Raw genomic sequence first — 19,443 nt, forward strand, 5'->3', positions numbered from 1 at the left:
AGTCTGCAGTGATTTATATGAAAACAAAAGAAATTGTGAGGGGCTCTGAAAGGCCCCTGCTGCAGATATAGTTAGCAGCAGGAAACAGGTAGTCAGCATTAATAGTCTATAACTGTCTTGCATCTATTGACTTGTCTTATGGATTGGGGCCCTTTGGGGGACAAATCTGTTTCCTTCATCTCTAGACAGGATGGCGAATAGTAGGTACTCACCACTGAGCTATAGGAATGAAGGCCAGGACTGACCACAGGCATTGCTTTATTATGAGGGGAAACAGTGGGTACCACCATGGCCTGCCTTCTTCTCCTCCTTCCCATCCTTACCTCCCTGATTCACATAGCCAGTTCTGCAATGCTAACATGTATATAACCTGACATGAGTCTTGGTTCCTAAGACAAATTCTACAAGGTTTGTTTTGTTCAGTTAGATGTATTATCTCAAAAATTAGGTATCTTTCTGGGTTACAGTGTGATGATTTTGTTCATATATGCAAGGTATAATGACCAAATTCAAGTAATTAGCATTTATGTCTCTTTGATTTGTAACTTTTTTTTTGTTGGGCATCTTCAAACTTACCTCTTTGAGCTCTTTATAAAATATATAACAAATTGTTCTTGCCTTCATATTCTCAGCCTAGTGGGAGATGTAAGTTTGTAAGCAGTATATCACTTAATCATTTATATCAGCTGCAATATAGCACAGTGTAAGTTCTAAAGGAAATCTGAGTGAGCAGTTCTGCAAGTGTAGAAAAGGCGAGTTCCTGGGACTTCCAGGGACGGTATTAAATAGGCAAGAGCTAAATGGAGAATTGAAAGACAAGTAAACTCATGTCCAGAAGAGCTTAGAAGCAGAGGAAATGGTCGTTACACGGTTACCTCATGCAGGTTTAGGGATCAGTACAGAGTTGGATAAAGGCCGATACACAGTGTGGCTGATGGAAAATGGACAGGCATGGAGAGGAACACTCAATGTCAGGGCAGCTGACAGCAGTCAGAGAACTGGTGGATGGAATGTGAAGGTTATGTATCCAAAGTAAGAGAGCCGATTCTGTCGGAAGGCAATAGTGAGCTAACGCGACCATGTTTGCTTATTTTTGGGTGGTTTTTTTTTATTTGTTTTTGTTTTTGTTTTTTGCCTGAAGGAATATTATCATAATGTTCTCAGAGGTTTAGGATCTTGACTCTGACGGGGGCACTGAAAGCAGATTAGTGAGAGAAGGGAGAGCAGAGAGGAAGTTTTATAATAATGTGTCAACTGAAATAACAATCAGAAAAGACTGTCAGAGAATGCCTTTGTGTATCTGGGAACCGTGGACTATTGCAACCGGGAGTGAGCATGCTCTAGTCAGCTGTATTCTTCTCAGGGGATTAAAGCAAGGAACGTTTTTTAAAGGCAAAAATAAGGAGGATTGCAAACAACAGTCCTTGGCCACAGGGTTCTAGCACCATGGGTGACACCATTCTGAAGCTGGGCAGTAACTGGTCAAAGGCCCTTGAAGTAGTGTGTTCTTGTATGTGGTTGCTGTGACTGTCTTCCATGGCAGCTCCTATTATTAGACGATCATGAATGAGCACCCTTTCTTCATAACTTCCAGGCCTGGTGTATTTTTACTTTCCTTCTGTTAGAGCTGCCATAGTCAACTCCATTTTGATTCTGACAACTTCCATAAAGCTGCAGAGAGGGGTAGAGCGGAGGAGATTTGGCAAAGGTGTGAGCCAAGTGCTCAGTGACTGCTTAGGCAGTCATGGTAAGAGAAAAAGGGTTCTGAGCCACTGGGCAGGACTAGAATGGGGTGACAGCAAGCCAGGTTGGACTGAAGCTGGTGGTTTTAGTGACAGTTCATGCAAGGCTGAATAGCTCTTTAGAGCTGAAGGGATCGGTTGGAATAGAGTGCCCCACCCCACCCCCCATCCCTGCTTTCCCCCATGCAAGGACCTAGACGTAACCCCATACAAGTCCCGTCACCTCTCATGCGGTGATACCCAGCTCTCATCTGGCAACACCAGCATTCAGTGTATGCCATACTTCCAGGGGACACCAGACTTTTCCTGGAGAGGACCAGAGTAAATAATTGAGGCTTTACACAATACTGAGGGAGGGTCTCTGTTGCAACTACACACCTCTGCCACTGCAGTGTGACAGACACTGCAGACAATATGCAAGTGAATGGGAATGGTAGTGTTTGCAAAACAGGCAGGAGATACATTCTACAGGCCATGGTTTATGGACAACTGCCATGGTCTCCTTCCCAAGGAACTATGGTTCACCTTGAGTGGTATAGGTTTTTGTTTTCAAAGGACATAGGTGAATGGTTGATGCTTACAAGTTAGCAAATGCTGGCCCCATCTGTGTGGCCTCAAGTGGCCACATGCATCCTCTAGTGCAGGTTTCTGATTCTCCTTCACTGTCTTCATTTGCTCCCATAACAAGATGCAGTCAGTGCTCATCCAAGCCAAAAAGGATGCTGGAATATTTATGAGAACTGAAATCTTCTCAGATATCCTAAAGGAATCATAAGCGTGATGACCCTGGGCAAGAACAGTGGATGGTATTTGTAAAGTTCATTTTCCCATTCACAATTCCTAACTGTAAAGGTCTGTTTTTCCCATGCTGGTATTTCTTCTAGAAAAGCAAGTTTCTGCACGCGCGCTCTGTCCTTGAAGTGGCCCATTACAAGCTGAAGTCCAGAAGCCTCATGCTCCATTATGAATTCCTCCAGAGGGTGAAGAGCCTTCCCCTAGAGTACAGCTATGGGGAGTACCGAGATCTCCTTCATGACTTTGGGACCCACTTCATCACCGAGGCCGTGCTTGGGGGCATTTACGAGTACACACTTATCATGAACGCAGACCTCATGGAGCGAGGAGGTGCACTGCCCAAGGGACACACCTGTCCTGACCAACACAGGAATAAGTGACAGAGTCTTACACTAAAGCTTGGGGGGAAGAGTCTTGAACTGTACCCCCATTTTCCTCCCCCTAACCTAGCTGTACCTCCATAGAGGCCTTGGTCTTTATTCTTCTCTTTTGGGCTTGGCCATGTTGGTCCTCCCAGCCCAGCTCTCTCTCTTTGGGTGATCCTCCTTTTCACAGCTTCTGTATCCAATGGGATGCAAGCTTGAATCCCAAGTCACGTATTCAGCCTGGATCACTGGATCACTGCACCTGGTTTCTTCTGTGGTTTCCACATCTCAAAAATGGTTCCACCATCCAGCCAGAGGCACAAGCCAAAGGCTTAGTAATCAACCTCAATTTCTTTTCTATTCTCCAATGAGTTTCTTCAGATCTACCTCCAAATTTCTTTTTCATTTTTCATGTGTTTATGTATGTGTGTATATACATCATGGGTTTTTTTTTTGCATGTGTGTGAGCACATGCATGTATGGGTTCATGTATAAATAATTGCACGTGCATATGCAGGCCTGAGTTGATGCCAAGAAACATCCTCTGTGTTCTTCCACAATAGCAATTGATGCAGAGTCTCTCAATCAATCCCAGAGCTTGTTGATATGGCTAGTCTCCCTAGCCAGCCTGCTGTGAGGATCCCCTGTCTCCACATTTAGGAGCTACAATCTACAATTACAGGCAGGCCATGGTGCCTACCTGGCCTTCACATGGGTTTCTGGAGATCCAAACTCGGTTACTTATTTTGTAAGACAAGCACTCTGCCTGTCCTTATAAGTCTTAGTCCTTATATTGGTTTTATAGTTAATACAATAGGCTCATCCAAATCTTAATACAATAGGCTCAAGCAAATCTTTGGATCTTACCTCAGGTAGGCAAGATCCAAAGTTCTGTCTTTCTACCACCCTTGGAGATGATGCCCAGCATGCTGGTCTATAGATGACACTTTTTTTTTTTTCAAGACAAGGTTTCTCTGTGTAGCTTTGCACCTTTCCTGGAACTCACTCTGTAGCCCAGGTTGGCTTCAAACTCACAGAGATCCACCTGGCTCTGCCTCCCAAGTGCTGGGATTAAAGGTGTGCACCACCACTGCCCGGCAATAACACTTTCACTAGTGAGGGCTTATACTACTGTGGTTTTCCAGACTAATGGTCAGTCCCAACACTCCCCTCTCTTTCCATCTTGCCCATAAACATTCCAGATCTTTCCAATTGTCTTCAATTACCAGTCTAGGCTGTAAATCCTGCTTTCTATTCCAATATTCTGCCTCAGGACTGAGCACTTGCCTGGTTCTGTGAACTGTTCTAGGTTGTTAACTGTTCTAGGTTACATGGTTTTTATCAGCGGAGCCAGGACTTAGTTAGAATTCCAATGTACTTGCAAGAGGACATAGGATGTAAATGCATGTTTTCAGGACTTGGGTCTACCAAGATCAAAGGTTCCATCCTCCAACAGAGTTGTTCCAAAGGTTCTGTCCATGGTTTCTAAAACTGCCCCCTATAAATGGCCTAGAGAATCATACAATTCAGAAATATTCAATTGGCGTCACCCTCAGAGTTCTCCAGAGTGCTGCCAAAGAAAGAGATACAACCCTGCCTCATTTCATGCACAGTTAGAAAGTTTGCATGGCCATGGAGGCTCTTTTTCTTGTAATACCTATTATCTCGATGAGATTTGTATTTTAAGGGTTCAGACTACTCTGGAGAAAATTCTGTTCTACATTAATAATGCTAGAAAGCCCAGTAGTCAACAAGCCTCTCTTCCTCGGCCAGATTTAAAACAATTTAGAAAGGTCTTACATAAATTTCAGCAAGCCCCAGGGAAGAAGATATCTTGGGGAGAATTTTGGGGGAACGAGGTAGGAAGGGATCCTCAAATAAGTAGGGGAAATTTGTACACCCATCCCCCAGGTACTTTCAGACTTATATATGCATTACTTCAACCAATTAACGCAGACCTCTTCCTCCTTTATCAAAGAATAGAGAAATGTATGTATACCAGGGCAGGCAAGGGCTGGAGCTAGCTCATAGCCCCTGGATCAGTCACTAGGTACCTGTGCTGGCTAGTCTTGTGTTAACCTGACACAAGCTGGAGTTATCTGAGATGAGGAACTTCACTTAAGAAAATGCCTCCATAAGATCCAGCTGTAAGTTATTCTCTCTCTCTCTCTCTCTCTCTCTCTCTCTCTCTCTCTCTCTCTCATCTTTTTTACTTTATTTATTTACTCATTTGCTTTTTAAAAACAGGGTTTCTCTGTAAAACAGTCCTGGCTGTCCTAGAACTCACTCTGTAGATCAGGCTGACCTCAAACTCACAGAGATCCACCTGCCTCTGCCTCCTGAGTGCTGGGGTTAAAGGCATGCACCACCACCACCACCGCCCAGTTTGTAGGGCATTTTCTTAACTAGTGATTGATGTGGGAGGGCCAAGCCCATTGTAGGTGGAGCCAGCCCTCAGCTGGTGGTCCTGGGTTCTACAAGAAAGCAGGCTGAGCAAGCCATGGGGAGAAAGCCAGTAAGCAGCACTCCTCCATGGCCTCGGCATCAGTTCCTGCCTCCAGGTTCCTACCCTGCTTGAGTTACTGTCCTGACTTCCTCTGATGGTGAACTGTGATGGTAAGCTAAATAAACCCTTTCCTCCCCAATGTGCTTTTGGTCATGATGTTTCATCGCAGCAACAGTAACCCTAATTAAAAGAGTACCTGTTAAGGAGTCTTGGTTTTAGAGACCAGTTCTGAACACATGACCTCTTTGAAGGCTACAGCTACCCTCAGAGACTCTGAGGAGGAGGCTAGAACAATAACTTGGGACTGATCTCTGTGGGGACTCTGCCATGCTGCCTATAACTCTTGTCTCCAGATTGAGGACATGTTTATTTGAACCCAGGACCCTAGGACACCAGGAAGGGTTAGGGTTAGAGTCAACCAGAGGAAAAGGGACAAAGTGAATGACCTACATCTTTCCTTTTTCCTTCAGATTACACGTTTAACGATGTTTCTGCCTGTGCTGGAATAGATTTCCGAATTGGTGGTGCGATCGATGAAGTCTACCTCAAATTGGGTGTGTCGGAGAAGAAATGCAATGAGATTCTGAAAGAAATCAAAGGTGAGACAGGCTCGTGTAACTTCTGCCCTTGTAGCCTTCCTCTCCTTAGCACCATTGGTCCCAGGCTTTCTTTAAGCATGGACTAGTCCAAAGCATTTCAATAAAAATAATAATCTAATAAATACTTCCTACTAGTATAATGAATACATAAAAAATGAATGAGGTTGAATTCCCATTTTCACAGTGAGCATGTGGGGTAGGTAAAAGGCAAAAAGACCAATATCTAGGGTGGAACTTTAAGGCCAAGTTTCCAGAACTGTGAATTATAACCAGAGTGTGAGTACTATTGCACATAGTGCTAATAACATCACTCTACTCTATGGGCTGGAAGTGGTCTTGGCTAGAGATAGAATGCCGGGGGCCAAGGCAAGGTGGCAGAGGCTGGACCTTACCTGACATAAAGCATGCCAAAGAGATTAGGAAATCTGGCCCACCACCATCCATATGGCAGAGGCCACAGGGCAGAAAAAGCCAGGCTAGAGTTGGGGGTAAAGGCAGCCTGGGTGGAGAGTCAGGGTCTAGAAGCAGATACCTGGATGCAGTATGGGGAGTTGGGAAGCTAGCCTGTGGAGAGTAGGACTGAGACTGGGTGACAGTATTCTGATCCTGCTTTCCCCCAGTTGTCTTTGTATGGGTCTGCCTGCCATGTGAAGAATCCCACAGTGGAAGCAGTATACAAATATACAGTAAGGCACAAATGCAGGAATTAGCTGCTAGCTAGAGCAGCCACTTACACTTGAGAATAAGTAGCTGATATTGTTGATTATTTGTGCATTGTGGTGGGGCAGGATGCGTTAGACTCTTCTAAGGAGTCTTGTAGCTTAGTTCCTATACAGGTCCCTGGACAGAACATCGCCATCACCCACAAAGCCTCACTATTTACAATGCTTCTCTCCATGTCTGCCCACGTGCTTGCCAGTCTATTATTTGTCTATATCTATCTGTCATCTATTTATCATCTATGTGTCTATTTACCTATCATCTTTCTGTGTATCTATCATCTATGTACAATTCTCTTTGCCTATCTATCTATCTATCTATCTATCTATCTATCTATCTATCTATCATCAATCACCTACTTCTCTCTGTCTCTCTCCCATATACTAATTCAATAATTAGCATGTGTATATGTTCATGATGAATCTATCCTTGTTCTCCTCATTTGTACTATTCATGATTGGGTAAGTTTCCAGTTGCCCTGGGCACAATCACTTCCCTATGGTCAGGAACAAGTCTTCTTCTCCTGTGTCTCTGAGACAAGCTCACTAAGAATCATGGGATCTCATTTGTTTCTTTAGCTAAAGTAAATTCCAAGGCATAAGAGTAGACCCTTTGATTCCATGCCACTCTTCCTGTCCATTGCAGACAGAAACAAGAAGAGCACCATGATAGAAGACTTGGTGGTTCTGGTGCGAGGAGGGACCAGTGAGTACATCACCACTTTGGCTTACAGGGAGCTGCCAACACCTGAGCTGATGAGGGAATGGGGAGACGCCGTGCAGTACAACCCAGCAATCATCAAAATGAAGGTACAGGCAGCCACTGTGCCCACTCCCCTTCTGTGTCGAACACGGGTTCTGAGAGTCAGCTGTGAGCTATGTGTGGAATATGGAGATCATCACGACCAAGGCCCCAATCTTGAGCTACTTGTATTATAATAGAAAATAGATGTGGGATAAACAGTTTAGAATGCAGCACTCCATACCACCTAAAGATTCCAAGCGCTTCCCTTGGTCCCCAAGTTACTAAGGAAATTAGCATCTGCCATGCTGTTAGAAGATGCCAGAGGAACACAGAGATATGACAAGAAGAAAGAGCCACCTAGGAAGGACAGTAGGTCAGCAGCATGCATACCCATCTCTTAGGAGAGTGCAAGATGTGATGATAATAACCAATGTGTTTGGCGTACCTACTGAGTTCACAGTACTGATGGGGCATTAGGAATGGTTTCTAGAGTAATGCTTTCAGCAGTCTGCCTGTCAAATGTGGTTGCCTTCTTTTGTGACAAGTCAAGGGTCAGGAAGGTCATGTCCATCTGTGGCTGTTCAAGAATCTGTTAGGTCTGCACAAGAGAGTCGGTCTTCTTTCCTCCCGCTATGGGTTTGGGGAATAGAAAAAAATAATGATTCTCACCACCTGACTCCCACACAAGAAGAATCCTGCAACTGTAAATAAACTAAACAGATGCTTGTTAAAACAGGACTGTCACACACATCAGCAATGGTAGGTCCTTGCCTGTGGGGACAGCTGTACAGTACCCATAGCATGCCTGACATCACTCTCTTCTTGTTGGTGCCTGTACTGTCATTGATGGACCATTGTCTATCCCCTGAGAGTTCTGTTTGCATTCAGGGAGGGAAAGTGGGGGACTGGACCTTGATGCAAGACTCTGCAGTCCTGACCCCAACGAGTTTTCCAACAGGACCTGCATTTGTGTGTCAAACACAGAGCTCCACGGAACACGAAGGCTGTCACTCAATTCTTGCGTCTGTATTTAGTTACTAATGACACTCACAGCACAATCACTGACAATCACAAGAGAGATACAGCTGGCCATGGGTTGCAGGCAGCTCCAGCAAAGTTCAAGCTTGACTGATGCCATGGTGACATTGCATGGCATCACAGCCAGATGTGAGAGAGAACAGGGAGTTCAGAGGAAAATAGACATCTGAATTTCTGTCCTGTACTATGATATCCTATCTGGTAATTGTTAACACTGAGACCTAGGGAGGATGGCTTAGTTTCCCAGTGAGGCCAAATGTGCCTGTCTGGGCTAGGGACTGTCGAGGTCAAATTGGTTGCATCAACTGGGGCATGATGAAAGAGAGTGTTTTAAGGTGCACAGCAGGAGAGACACAGAAGTGCAGGAGACTTCTATGCACCTCTGTGCATGTCACCTGCTCTGCAAACACATGTTCATCCATCTCCCACTTCATGCTCTCTCTGTGGTCTCAGAAGCTGCAGGCTGCTTTCACATTATCTCAGAATAAGGCCTCTCAACAGAGGCAGCTTTCCAGGAGGAGTGATGGCTGATTTTCAGGACAGCAGAGCCCACTGGATAAACAATTCCTATGCTACTGCCTGAATATAATAAATTGTCCTATGAGAAGACCTGAGATGAGATTTCTGCAGATGCAAGGTATGCAAGCAAGAACTAGCTCATGTTGTTTCCTGGTAAACAAAGACAGGGAGAGGTGGCATCTTGTTAAAAGAAGAGTTAGAGATGGCAATGGATAAATAAAGAGATTTTTTTTAAGAACAAAAAAGATGGAAATTATGTTCAAGCTGCAGAAAATGAGCACATGCCTATAAAATAGAAAAATAGAAGTAAATTTGAGAATGCATTTGCTTTGTGACAACAATAAAACTCAAGAAAAACGAGGAATTTATGGAATAAAAATAGAAGCTGAGCTGTTTAGACACTAATCAGATGAAAAGAAAGTAGCTGGATGTGGGGAACCAAGAACTCAATGGCAGAATTAAAACCCACATTGGAAACTATAAAGAACAGAATTGACACTGCAGAAAATTGAGTCAGTGATGTGGAAGGTGCTATAAAAATGCTCTTATAATGCAGAAACAAAAGACAAGGAGATTAAAACAGTGATGGAAAAGAAATATGATGGATAGAGTACAGAAGTAGAAAACGAAGCCACAAAAACTCCTTCCTGAGCAAGCAACGAGATTAAATGTGTGCATACATCCGTCAGGCACATAGTAGAGAAGCGGCCTTGCCCTGACAACCCAGGATGAACACATTGTTGAAACCTGAGCAGAAGTACTGAGAACAAAACAAAACAATACTGCAACACCCTGCTGACATGTTTTGCTTTTAGGAACAAATGTATCCCCCAGGAGTAAAAATCAAATGCCGAAGCCATTCCAACATGCAGTGTACCAGCAACCCTAGTCTTTAAAGGAAAAAAGCTTTGTGACCTGGTGAAATGTTCCTCAGTGGGTGAACTCCAAAGGCATTTTGAGACAAAACAAAAAGGGTTGTCAGATTTAGCTGACGAAAATACAGAGTAGCCGGCATTGAACTTCAGATAAAGAAGGAATGATTCTCTTGGTATAAGCATCTCTTGTGTGTTGAATGGAACATAGTTATTCTTAAATTATTCCTTATGTGACTTTTGAATGGAGCGGGGAATCTTGTATTTAACTGGTAATCCTAATCATTGGTCTGTTGTCTGCATGTTTCTGCATAGGTCAAGGTAGTGAGGTATTAGGGTTGAACTAAAGCTTATGAAGATATTGCATCACCTAGGGCAGAAGGAGAAAATATAAGTGGTGCTCACAGAGAGGTCAGAATAGCCTAGGTCATATTGCAGAGAAACAACCATACCTCAGTATCTTAGTTCAATATGAATCAACTTTCCAATTACACATGCCCAAGAAGCATTGAGAAGAGAGCTCCGCCCAATACAGTTATTCAAACACCCAGATACAGCTGATAATGGCTCTGAAGATCACTAGAAGTCTTAAATTACTTCACTCTGTGCTCCTGCTCACCTGTCAGTGGTCGGAACAAGTCACACTGAAAGCCTGCTTCTGGGGACCTACAGCCCTACTGTGCACAAACCTTCCTCTGAAGACTGTAGCCCTACTGCGTGAAAACCTGCCTCTGAGGATCTATAGCCCTACTCCGTGCAAACTTTCTTCTAAAGAGATGTATCCCTACCCTGTGCAAACCAGATTTGGGAAGCTACAGCTCTCTATGTTCCTCTGCTGAGATGCAGGCCTATTATGTGCAACCCTGCTTTGGAGGATCTGCAATCCTATCATATGTAAACCTGCTTTTGAGAGGCTATGTTCAAAAGGAGAGCCGAAATCTTTGATAAGCAGTAGTAATGCTTTCAAGAAGCAAATTTACTCAAAGGATTTTCTTAAAGCAAAAGAAGATATAAAATGCAATGTGTTAACACTACTCCAGTAAAACCATGTCAGTTAGGGAGACAGAAGATAGCTCAGAGGTAAATTTCTCATTGTACAAGCATCAAGACTTGAGTTCAGTCCCCCAGAATCCTTATTTAAAAAAAAAAAAAAAAAAAAAAAAAAAGCTGTGTGTGGTGGGCTGTGTTTGTAACCCCAGTGCTGAGAAGGCAGAGACAGGCAGACTGCTGGGCTCATTGGCCAGCCAGCCTAGCCTAATCAATGAGCTCCAGGCTAGTGAGAGACTGTCTCAAAACAACGCAAGGTGCATGGCTCCTGAACATCACACAGGGTTGACCTCTGACCTCTATGTCACCAACATGAACACATGCACACCACAAAATCAAATGGTAGTAAGTAGGCAGATAATTCACCAGTGATGATGATGATGATGATGATTTACCACAAATAAGAGCCTTACAATGTGAAAAATGACACAATTCATAAGAAGGATACAATCTCTAGGAAAATGGACACCCATCAGTTTGCTAATAAATAACCTCTCCCAATAAAAGTAACATTATAACAGTCCTATTTTCACCTATCAAATAACAATGATTTAAAAATCTGTGATACTCAAAGCACTGTGAGGACTGAGAGGCCTTTTGTGGGGTAGGATGACTCTAGTCTGAGAAGATATTCTAAACCAGTATCTCCATACTGTTAAAAATGGTGATGATATTTGATCCAATTTTAATTTTTTGTAAATAAATATGTAGAGACAAATTGCCTTTGGATACTTGTAGTAGCATAACCTAAAAGGGCAAAGGTATCAATTGGAGGCTGGAAAAAAAACAGGAGCTGAATAAATAACCAGTCCGTCCATGTATCCTGAAGCTGTAGAAAGACATTTTATCAACACAGGCTGAGTCACACAGAGAGAGCCTCGTAGTATAAGTGAAAAGATGAGATGTAAAATTGCATTTATGCACCAACTTGGTATGATTATCTAACTGTCCACAGGTCTAAAAATATATACTGATTAATGGGCAACAAACCACGATATTAACGGTCTAAGCTCACGGTTGGTGGAGGCTACACCTTTGTCAGTCTACTTAGCTTTTCTGTGACCTAGCTTTCTCAACTGTCCCAGGAGGAGACACGGGACTACCCGATTCTCAGAGTGCTGTGAAGACTTCTGGGATGTGTATGTAGTTCAGCTTCTTGTGGTGGCTAGCTGTGGTGATGATTATTCGACATGGTTAGGAACAATAGAGTGCACTGCAGAGATTTGCATGGAGCTTAATAGACATTCTCCAGCCTCACCTCTAAATGGTGTGATAAATAAAATTTTCTGAAGGGCAAGTATGTTAAAGACCCGAGTGACCATTGTATTAAAGACTGAGGATCTAAGGGAGAGATGCAGAAGAAAGAGGTAGCGGGATCGAGGGGAAGAGGGGAGAAAGGGGGGAGGCGAAGGGAGGCAGGAAAACACGCAGTAAGCAAATAATGGCTACAGCCATATTGACCGAAAGGTAAAGGACTGCCTCGAAGCCCCACTGCGGTTTCTGCTTCACCAAAGCAGACTGCCATAGCCTGCAAAGTTTGGAGGACACATGGGGGAGACTAGCGATGGGAACTCCTGAGTCACCAGTATCAATAATCAACCTAAACTAGTAGGGGACACACAGGCTTTGGACTCCAATTCTGGGGTACTGGGATTGTCATCTTGGTGTTCTTGTTTGTTTATCTGTTTGTTTGTTTTAAATGAGTTGTGTAACCACCTGGAGTTTCCCCTCACCCGAAAACTGCGCTAATCATCATCATCTTGTGAGGACGGGCCCTTTTCTAAAGCTCTTCAGCTCCCGAGGTGCAGTGTACGTGGGGAGTTTATCAGGTTTGGCTTCTGGCTAGTGCTGTGTCTTGGTAGGAAAACACCATGGTGGTTAAGGTAGGCCTTTCAAGAGGCTCGGAGCAAAAGCCAAAAGCTGACTGTTGAGAACCTTATCAGTGGTGTAAAGCAAGCGCCCTCCCTTCACCCTCCCCCCATGTGTGACCAGCAGGCTGGTCTCTCTGAAAACAGCCTCTGGATCAATTCATTGACCACAGACCGGTGAGACAATGGGACCTCCAAGGGGCCTTGCTTTGCCCACTGGAGCGAAGGTCAGCATCAGATGCATTAAGAAATGGAAGCAATTTTCTTCCCACTGGAGGCTTCTATTAGGCATGATTGCCTGCATTTAGACAGACCCTAAACTCTCCAGGGCTGAATTAGGACCGGATCACAAACAAAATCTGGAGAGGAACCAGGCCCTGGAGCTGCATCCCTAACCGAGAGGAACAGAACACTGGCAAACAGCAGTTTGGCCCTGGTTCTTCTCCCACCATGAAGTCGCAGCCCCTGATGCGCAAATGTGCAGTGACCAGCACCTGCGGCGTCTGCTTGTACTTTTCGAACCTCTGCCCCGTCTCCCATGCACACTGCCTCGCGCAGACCCACTTCAGCTAGCCACCTCTTCACCTTTAATCTGCGGCTGTGCCCAAGGACAGAGAGGGCGGCTCCAAGCCTCTCTCCCTGCCAGCTTACGGTCAAATCGGAGGAAAGAATAGAGACTCCTCATGAAAAGGTTTAAGGATCATAAAGGAACGTTTGGAAGGTAGAGTAGTATCAAATGGGTAGCTCTGAGGCCGCTGAGGGAAGGGTCTGGGAGCCTTGCAGTAAGGTTTCCTGCAGTGAGCTTTTGGATTATATGAGTGATTCCCATAAAGCTCAAGGGAATGATGCAGGGAGAGCCATCCTAAAGTATGCCAAAGGGCGTCCAAGGATCACCTTCCAGGCACACCAAGACAGATGAGCCGCTCCGCTCCCCCTCTGTGAAACCTTATGGGGCTGATGCGCCTCAACCCACGGTGGGGTTGTGTCCAGATAATCGTTATCATGAATCGAAAATACCAAGGCAGAAATGCGTTTGACGCACCTGACCTGTGGAGCACAGCTGGTCAGCACTGTAGCCTGGGAGCTTTGGGCTCCGCATGACCCAGGAGCTGACTGGGCCAGATCCCCTGACACTGGCTGCTGTGTGGTACTCCCAGGAGAGCTTATCACTAGCCTGGAAGGCTCACAGTGCACTTCAACTAAATGGGAATCACCTTCTTGCCTTCCGAAGGTGGCGAGAGCTTATGTTGGACCCATGAGGGTCAGAGACTGTCTGTAAGGCTCTAGTGTACACTAGTGTCTATCTCTGTCTCTGGATTCAGAAGTCCCTGGGAATAGAGATTCTCATGTTACAGTTATTTTAGATTTGTGCCTACCCTTTAGTACGTATTTCTTGTTAGCTGATTTGAACTTGAACAAATGAACTTCTGTCTCCCAGGTGGGGGAGACAGAGAGGACAGGCATCTAGCTGCAGGCTGGAGCACCTGTCCTGTCCTGCAGGGATGCTGCTGCATTTTCTGTGCACTGCCCTTCCTGTCCGTTCCCTGTGGCTTTGCTTTGGCCTCTAATTGATGTGTGTTGTCTCTTCTGTCCCAGGTTGAGCCCCTGTATGAGCTTGTGACAGCCACAGACTTTCCCTACTCCAGCACAGTGAAACAGAACATAAAGAAGGCACTAGAGGAATTCCAGGTGGAGGTCAGCTCTTGCCACTGCGCTCCTTGCCAAGGCAATGGAGTTCCTGTTCTGAAAGGTACCACCTTAGAGAGCACTGGGGTCCTTTGCAGAAGGTGTAGTTTGCAGGGAGGCTGATTCTGGGGGCTGCTGTTGCCCACTTCTAATTCTCAAGGAATAAGAATGGTAGCTGCAAGAAGAGTCTGCTTTGGTGGTCAGAGCACCTGTACTCTAGCCTCAGGGTCATCAAGGGTGACAGTAGCATTTAGCTGAAACTTGGAGCTGTGAGCCTGTGGTCTACCTTTAGGTCAAGTATCGATTTAGCCAAACCCTGGACAAAGAGAGCCTGAGCTGACCCAAAGAAATCCTTTGTGAATATCCTTGCCAATGTGAGATGAGAAGATTTGCAGGTGGCATCATGGACAGACTAATAGAACTTGACTAACTCTCAGGGTCATGCCCAGGATCCCTACAGTGAGTGGGTGGGACAAACCGGGAAGAGTGAGGTTGTAGTCTCGGGCTTATTATGGTGGGATGTCAAGATAGAGGAAGGGTTCATTCCAGCACCCTAAACAGGACAGCAGGAGCCTTTGATTACTCCCCAACTCAGGGAGCTAGCCAGAGTCAGGCAGGGGTCAGGTCCATAGAGCAAGCCCAGAAAGTCACAAGAGAAAACATGTTTGAGGGGAGGGAGATTCCAGGCCGACAGTGACACTGAGGGATATGTGTGCAGTTTCTCAGATGGGGCGGCTAGGACACAGGGTATGGCCTGCAGTTTCCTCCATCAGATAAGGTCCCCTCCATGGTGATCACTTCACAGGAAGTGAAAGGAGATCAGCTCATCATCAGCTCAGAGTTTGAGCCTAGGATTACTATTGTCTTTCTTGCCTTACAAGAAAGTTAGAACTAGAAGCTGTTGTCCACTGGCTTGTAGAATGGAGGCAAGGGGTAACATGGAGTTAGAGGAGGACATTCACAGGGTCTGTCCTGAGGAGACATTCTTCATGATCAGATGAGAGACACGCAAAGGGGGCAGATTCCAGATCAACATAGAGAAGTACTTCCAAAGACTCAGCATTTCCCAAAGGTAGGTAGGGTGAGACTCAAAGAGAGGGAAGCTCCCTCGAGGCACTCAAGCAGAGACTAGACTATTATTTGTGAATGATGACTGGCCTCGGCGACTGCTAATGCAATGTCTGATCCTGAAAGCTTATAAATGTGAGTCAAAGGTCAGCTAAGGAGCAATTTTCTCAATAGCACCATATAATCCTCGTGATGGCAATGAACACCCCTTGATGAGGAACCCCCAGGAAAGGAGCTGGTCTTGGCACTGTACCTTCGTGTTACATACATCCCACACACTTTCTGATCCACATAGCTACCTGTTGAAAATGCAGTTGCTTGGAACTGAGCTCCTGGGTCCTGATTTCACTCTCTCTCTCTATTTTCCTCAGGATCACACTGTGAATGCATTTGCCCTGCTGGTTTCCAAGGTGTAGCCTGTGAGGTTACCAATCGGAAAGGTAACGAGTCTTCCAAAGTTCGTTGGGTATATAGACTCTGGGAAAATGTAGCGAATGACTAAAAAGAACAAGAGCAAGGTGGTGTGTAGACTAGGAGACAGCCATTGTGGTGTTCAGGATCCTGGCTCCTTCAGGATTTTATCATTTCTACTGTTGAGAATGCACCATGGTGTAGGACTGCTAATGTGTGAAATTGCTAAGCCTTCTTGTGTTGTTGTGGAAATCTTATGTTCTTTTTGTATCATTCAACTTTCAAAATCCAGGGTGTGTGTGTGTGTGTGTGTGTGTGTGTGTGTGAGAGAGAGAGAGAGAGAGAGAGAGAGAGAGAGAGAGAGAGAGAGAGAGAGAGAGTATACATCTGTGGAAATTCCTATAACATGCCCATGCCCCATACCTCAGGGGAATTAGTTAATTCCTGCTGTAGATGCCCACAGGATTTTAAAGATATGTATACATAGCCCTTTTCACCTTGGGTCTCCTCCCCTCCTTCTGTAACTAATGCCATATCCCATTGACTTCTGTACCTCCATGACTCAGGAACACTTGCCTCTCAATGATATAGATAGATAGATAGATAGATAGATAGATAGATAGATAGATAGATAGATAGATAGACAGATAGACAGAAAAATAGATGTCCCTTCAAACTCTCAAATTCTTTGTCCATTCTGTCATATAAGAATTATCAAGCTCATATTCCTCTCTCATTTTTATTCCTTTCTATAAGTTTTTGATGATACCTTTAAAATGGACATATCATATCTAATAAAGCATTAGACATCCTCTGTGCACTTTGCTATGTACTGGGTACCTTGGCTGGGTCCTTGAACTCAGCTTGAGTTCAGATTTCATCACCATCATTTAATAACTCTGACTTGAACACTTGATCTCTCTGCATCTGTGAAATGGGCATGATCCTATTTACTACCTCACAGTGCTGACTTAAGTTTATAATGAGGCAAATAAGTCATTTAGATGATGGCTAATACACCAGAAAAGCCAATTAATCACAGTAGATAACATAGCTCCCATACATGAAAAACTATCCAGTATCTTACAACTGTGAAGTGTCTAATCTGGAAACCATTTACCTACCCATTTCCCTCCTACACTCACATCTACCCATCCATCCATCTGTCCATGCTCTGTCCACCCACCCACTTGTTCACCATCTACCCACCCATCTATCCACCAATATATTTTATCCATCCATCCATCCATCCATCCACCCACTCACCCATCTATTCACATATTCATGCATTCATTCACCCATCCATCCTCCCACCACCTATACATGCGTCTACGCATCTACTCATCTGTCTATCCATCTATCCATCCACCCACCCACCCCCACTCACCTATTCATCTTCCTAATATCCAATACATATTTGCAGAAGGCCTTCTGTATGCCAGCCTACATGTTGTGATTCATTGTGAATCACAAAGATTGTGATGTAAGAAGAAAGAGCAATGCTATTTGAATTATTTCACAAACACATTTAAAATTTCTATGCAATAACTGCTACAAGTGCTCTGAGAGCTTAAAATACAGAAAAGTGATAAAGATTAAGGATCCTGGGCTTCTGTGAAGAAATATGTGTTTACTGAGATCTGAAGGGCTAATAGGATTGATAATGTCAATGGAAAGACAAGAGTATCCTGGGCAAGGAATAATTGTAGAATATGTAAATACCCTATGATAGGAGAGAGCAAAGAAAACAGTGGCCAGAAACAAAGAGCCTTGTTTACAAGGGAGATATCAGAAAGTCAGATTCCCAAAGCCTGTTGGCTTATTCACCCAGCCCTAGCCCTCTTCCGAGAGCAAGAGAATTTAATAAGGATCAATTCATTCACATTGTCCTTCTTTCTTATAGATGTCCCCATTGATGGGAAGTGGAGTTGCTGGTCCAACTGGTCTGCATGCTCTGGAGGAAGTAAAACAAGACAAAGACAGTGTAACAATCCGCTCCCTCAGAAAGATGGCAGGCCCTGTTCAGGCCCTGCTTCAGAAACACTCAACTGTTAGAGGAGGGAGCAGACCCAGCCGGTGGGCGACCCAGCACAAGCTCTGGACCTCACTTTCAGCCGGCTTCCCACACACCATCTCCCACCCAGGGCAGCCACAACAAAATACAATGCCACTCTGTCCTTTAAAGATTTTAGTTTGTTCAATGCATGTTAATTTGAATAAAGAGCAGGTTAAGCAAAACCCTCAGTTCTTGCAAAATAAAGCATCATTGTAAACCTCTCTTTGCCCACTCTGCACTCTGGCTACCCTCACGTGGTCTAGGAACTAGAAACTATCTTGGTCACCACATAGTAGGTGTCTAATCATGAAACAGTCAATAGATGAGATGTTGTTCATCCCTTGGTAAGCATAGTCTTGTTCAGTAATAAAGACAGCCAATATCTACGAAAGGATTTCTATGTGCCACTAATCCATTCCCATGACAACCTTGCAAGACAAATAAATGGGAAACAGACTTGGGAGAATATAGTAACTTGTTCCAGGTCAGACAATTAGGAAAAGGCAGAATCGTGCTGCAGATGAAGCTCCTGAATTTTAAATTCTTACCTAGGAGGCTTGTCTCCTTTTCTGAATGAACACGTGGCTAGCAAAGAGCTATTTATGGAATACAATGCAGCTGAAAGCTGTGTGTCTGTGCACGAGCGTATGCACCCACATGTGAGCAAGTGTGTATGTGTGCTCTTGTGCATTTCATGTCACTGCCCCGCCTCTGACTGCTGCCTTGTCAGGAGAGTGGCTTTAGCTTTGATGCTCAGTAGAGGAAACAAAGCATGGGGCAGCAGAAATCAGGGAATCGATCTGGATGGTGATCAATAAAAGAATGTGACTGGGAGCCAAGGGCCAGGAAAATGATCGCCTCAAGAGAAAATGTTTACAGTCAAAAGAGGATGTCACAGTGGCTGGAAAATGGGTCGAGGGGCTGTTGGCTGTGGGGTACTGTGCCCTGGGTCCCACCCGCACCCCAAGTGTGAGAGATGGTCTGCACATTCCACTTTGCTCACTGGGCTTTTGTGCAAATACTATTGAGGGGGGGGAACTTGAAGAGGTTAATAAGATGGTGACTGGTGTCCAAGCTACCAATATCTTCTTTTAAATTTTTTAAATGCTAAGAGGTTATACTCTATATTTCTTATACATTCCCTCTTTTCGTTGCTTTGGTTGCCCATGGACAGAACTTCAGGTGAGTTTCTTGAAATAAAGTGGGTGGGGAAAAGCAGTTTGCTAAAGGTAATTTGGTTCATCAGATTCATTTGCAATCAATTGTTTTCAGCCAAGTCACCTGCCTTGCATCTGCAGCAGCTGGATTTGGTCCTGGGTCCTGAAAGCTAAACACATCCATGGTACAGAAGCTTCTCCAGTCTAGCCTTGGCCAGCAATCTCCAGTGGAGTCAGTAGGAAACTAGGA

The 19,443-nt window shown here is 44.6% G+C and overlaps 1 protein-coding gene across 1 annotated transcript in view; it reads left to right on the forward strand.

The window, feature by feature from the left end:
* Positions 1 to 18,274, forward strand: part of C8b (complement C8 beta chain) — a 38,671-nt gene extending 20,397 nt beyond the window's left edge. Inside the window, exons 7-12 of the mRNA XM_028887913.2 lie at positions 2,627 to 2,867; positions 5,879 to 6,007; positions 7,373 to 7,536; positions 14,412 to 14,565; positions 15,941 to 16,009; positions 17,884 to 18,274. Of these exons, the coding sequence (XP_028743746.1) occupies positions 2,627 to 2,867; positions 5,879 to 6,007; positions 7,373 to 7,536; positions 14,412 to 14,565; positions 15,941 to 16,009; positions 17,884 to 18,035 (909 nt within the window). The 3' untranslated portion in view covers positions 18,036 to 18,274. The remainder of the gene's footprint in view (positions 1 to 2,626; positions 2,868 to 5,878; positions 6,008 to 7,372; positions 7,537 to 14,411; positions 14,566 to 15,940; positions 16,010 to 17,883) is intronic.
* The last annotated feature ends 1,169 nt before the right edge of the window (positions 18,275 to 19,443 follow it).

The sequence above is a fragment of the Peromyscus leucopus genome, chromosome 2 (genome assembly GCF_004664715.2).
Source record: "Peromyscus leucopus breed LL Stock chromosome 2, UCI_PerLeu_2.1, whole genome shotgun sequence".
Classification (NCBI taxonomy): domain Eukaryota; kingdom Metazoa; phylum Chordata; class Mammalia; order Rodentia; family Cricetidae; genus Peromyscus; species Peromyscus leucopus.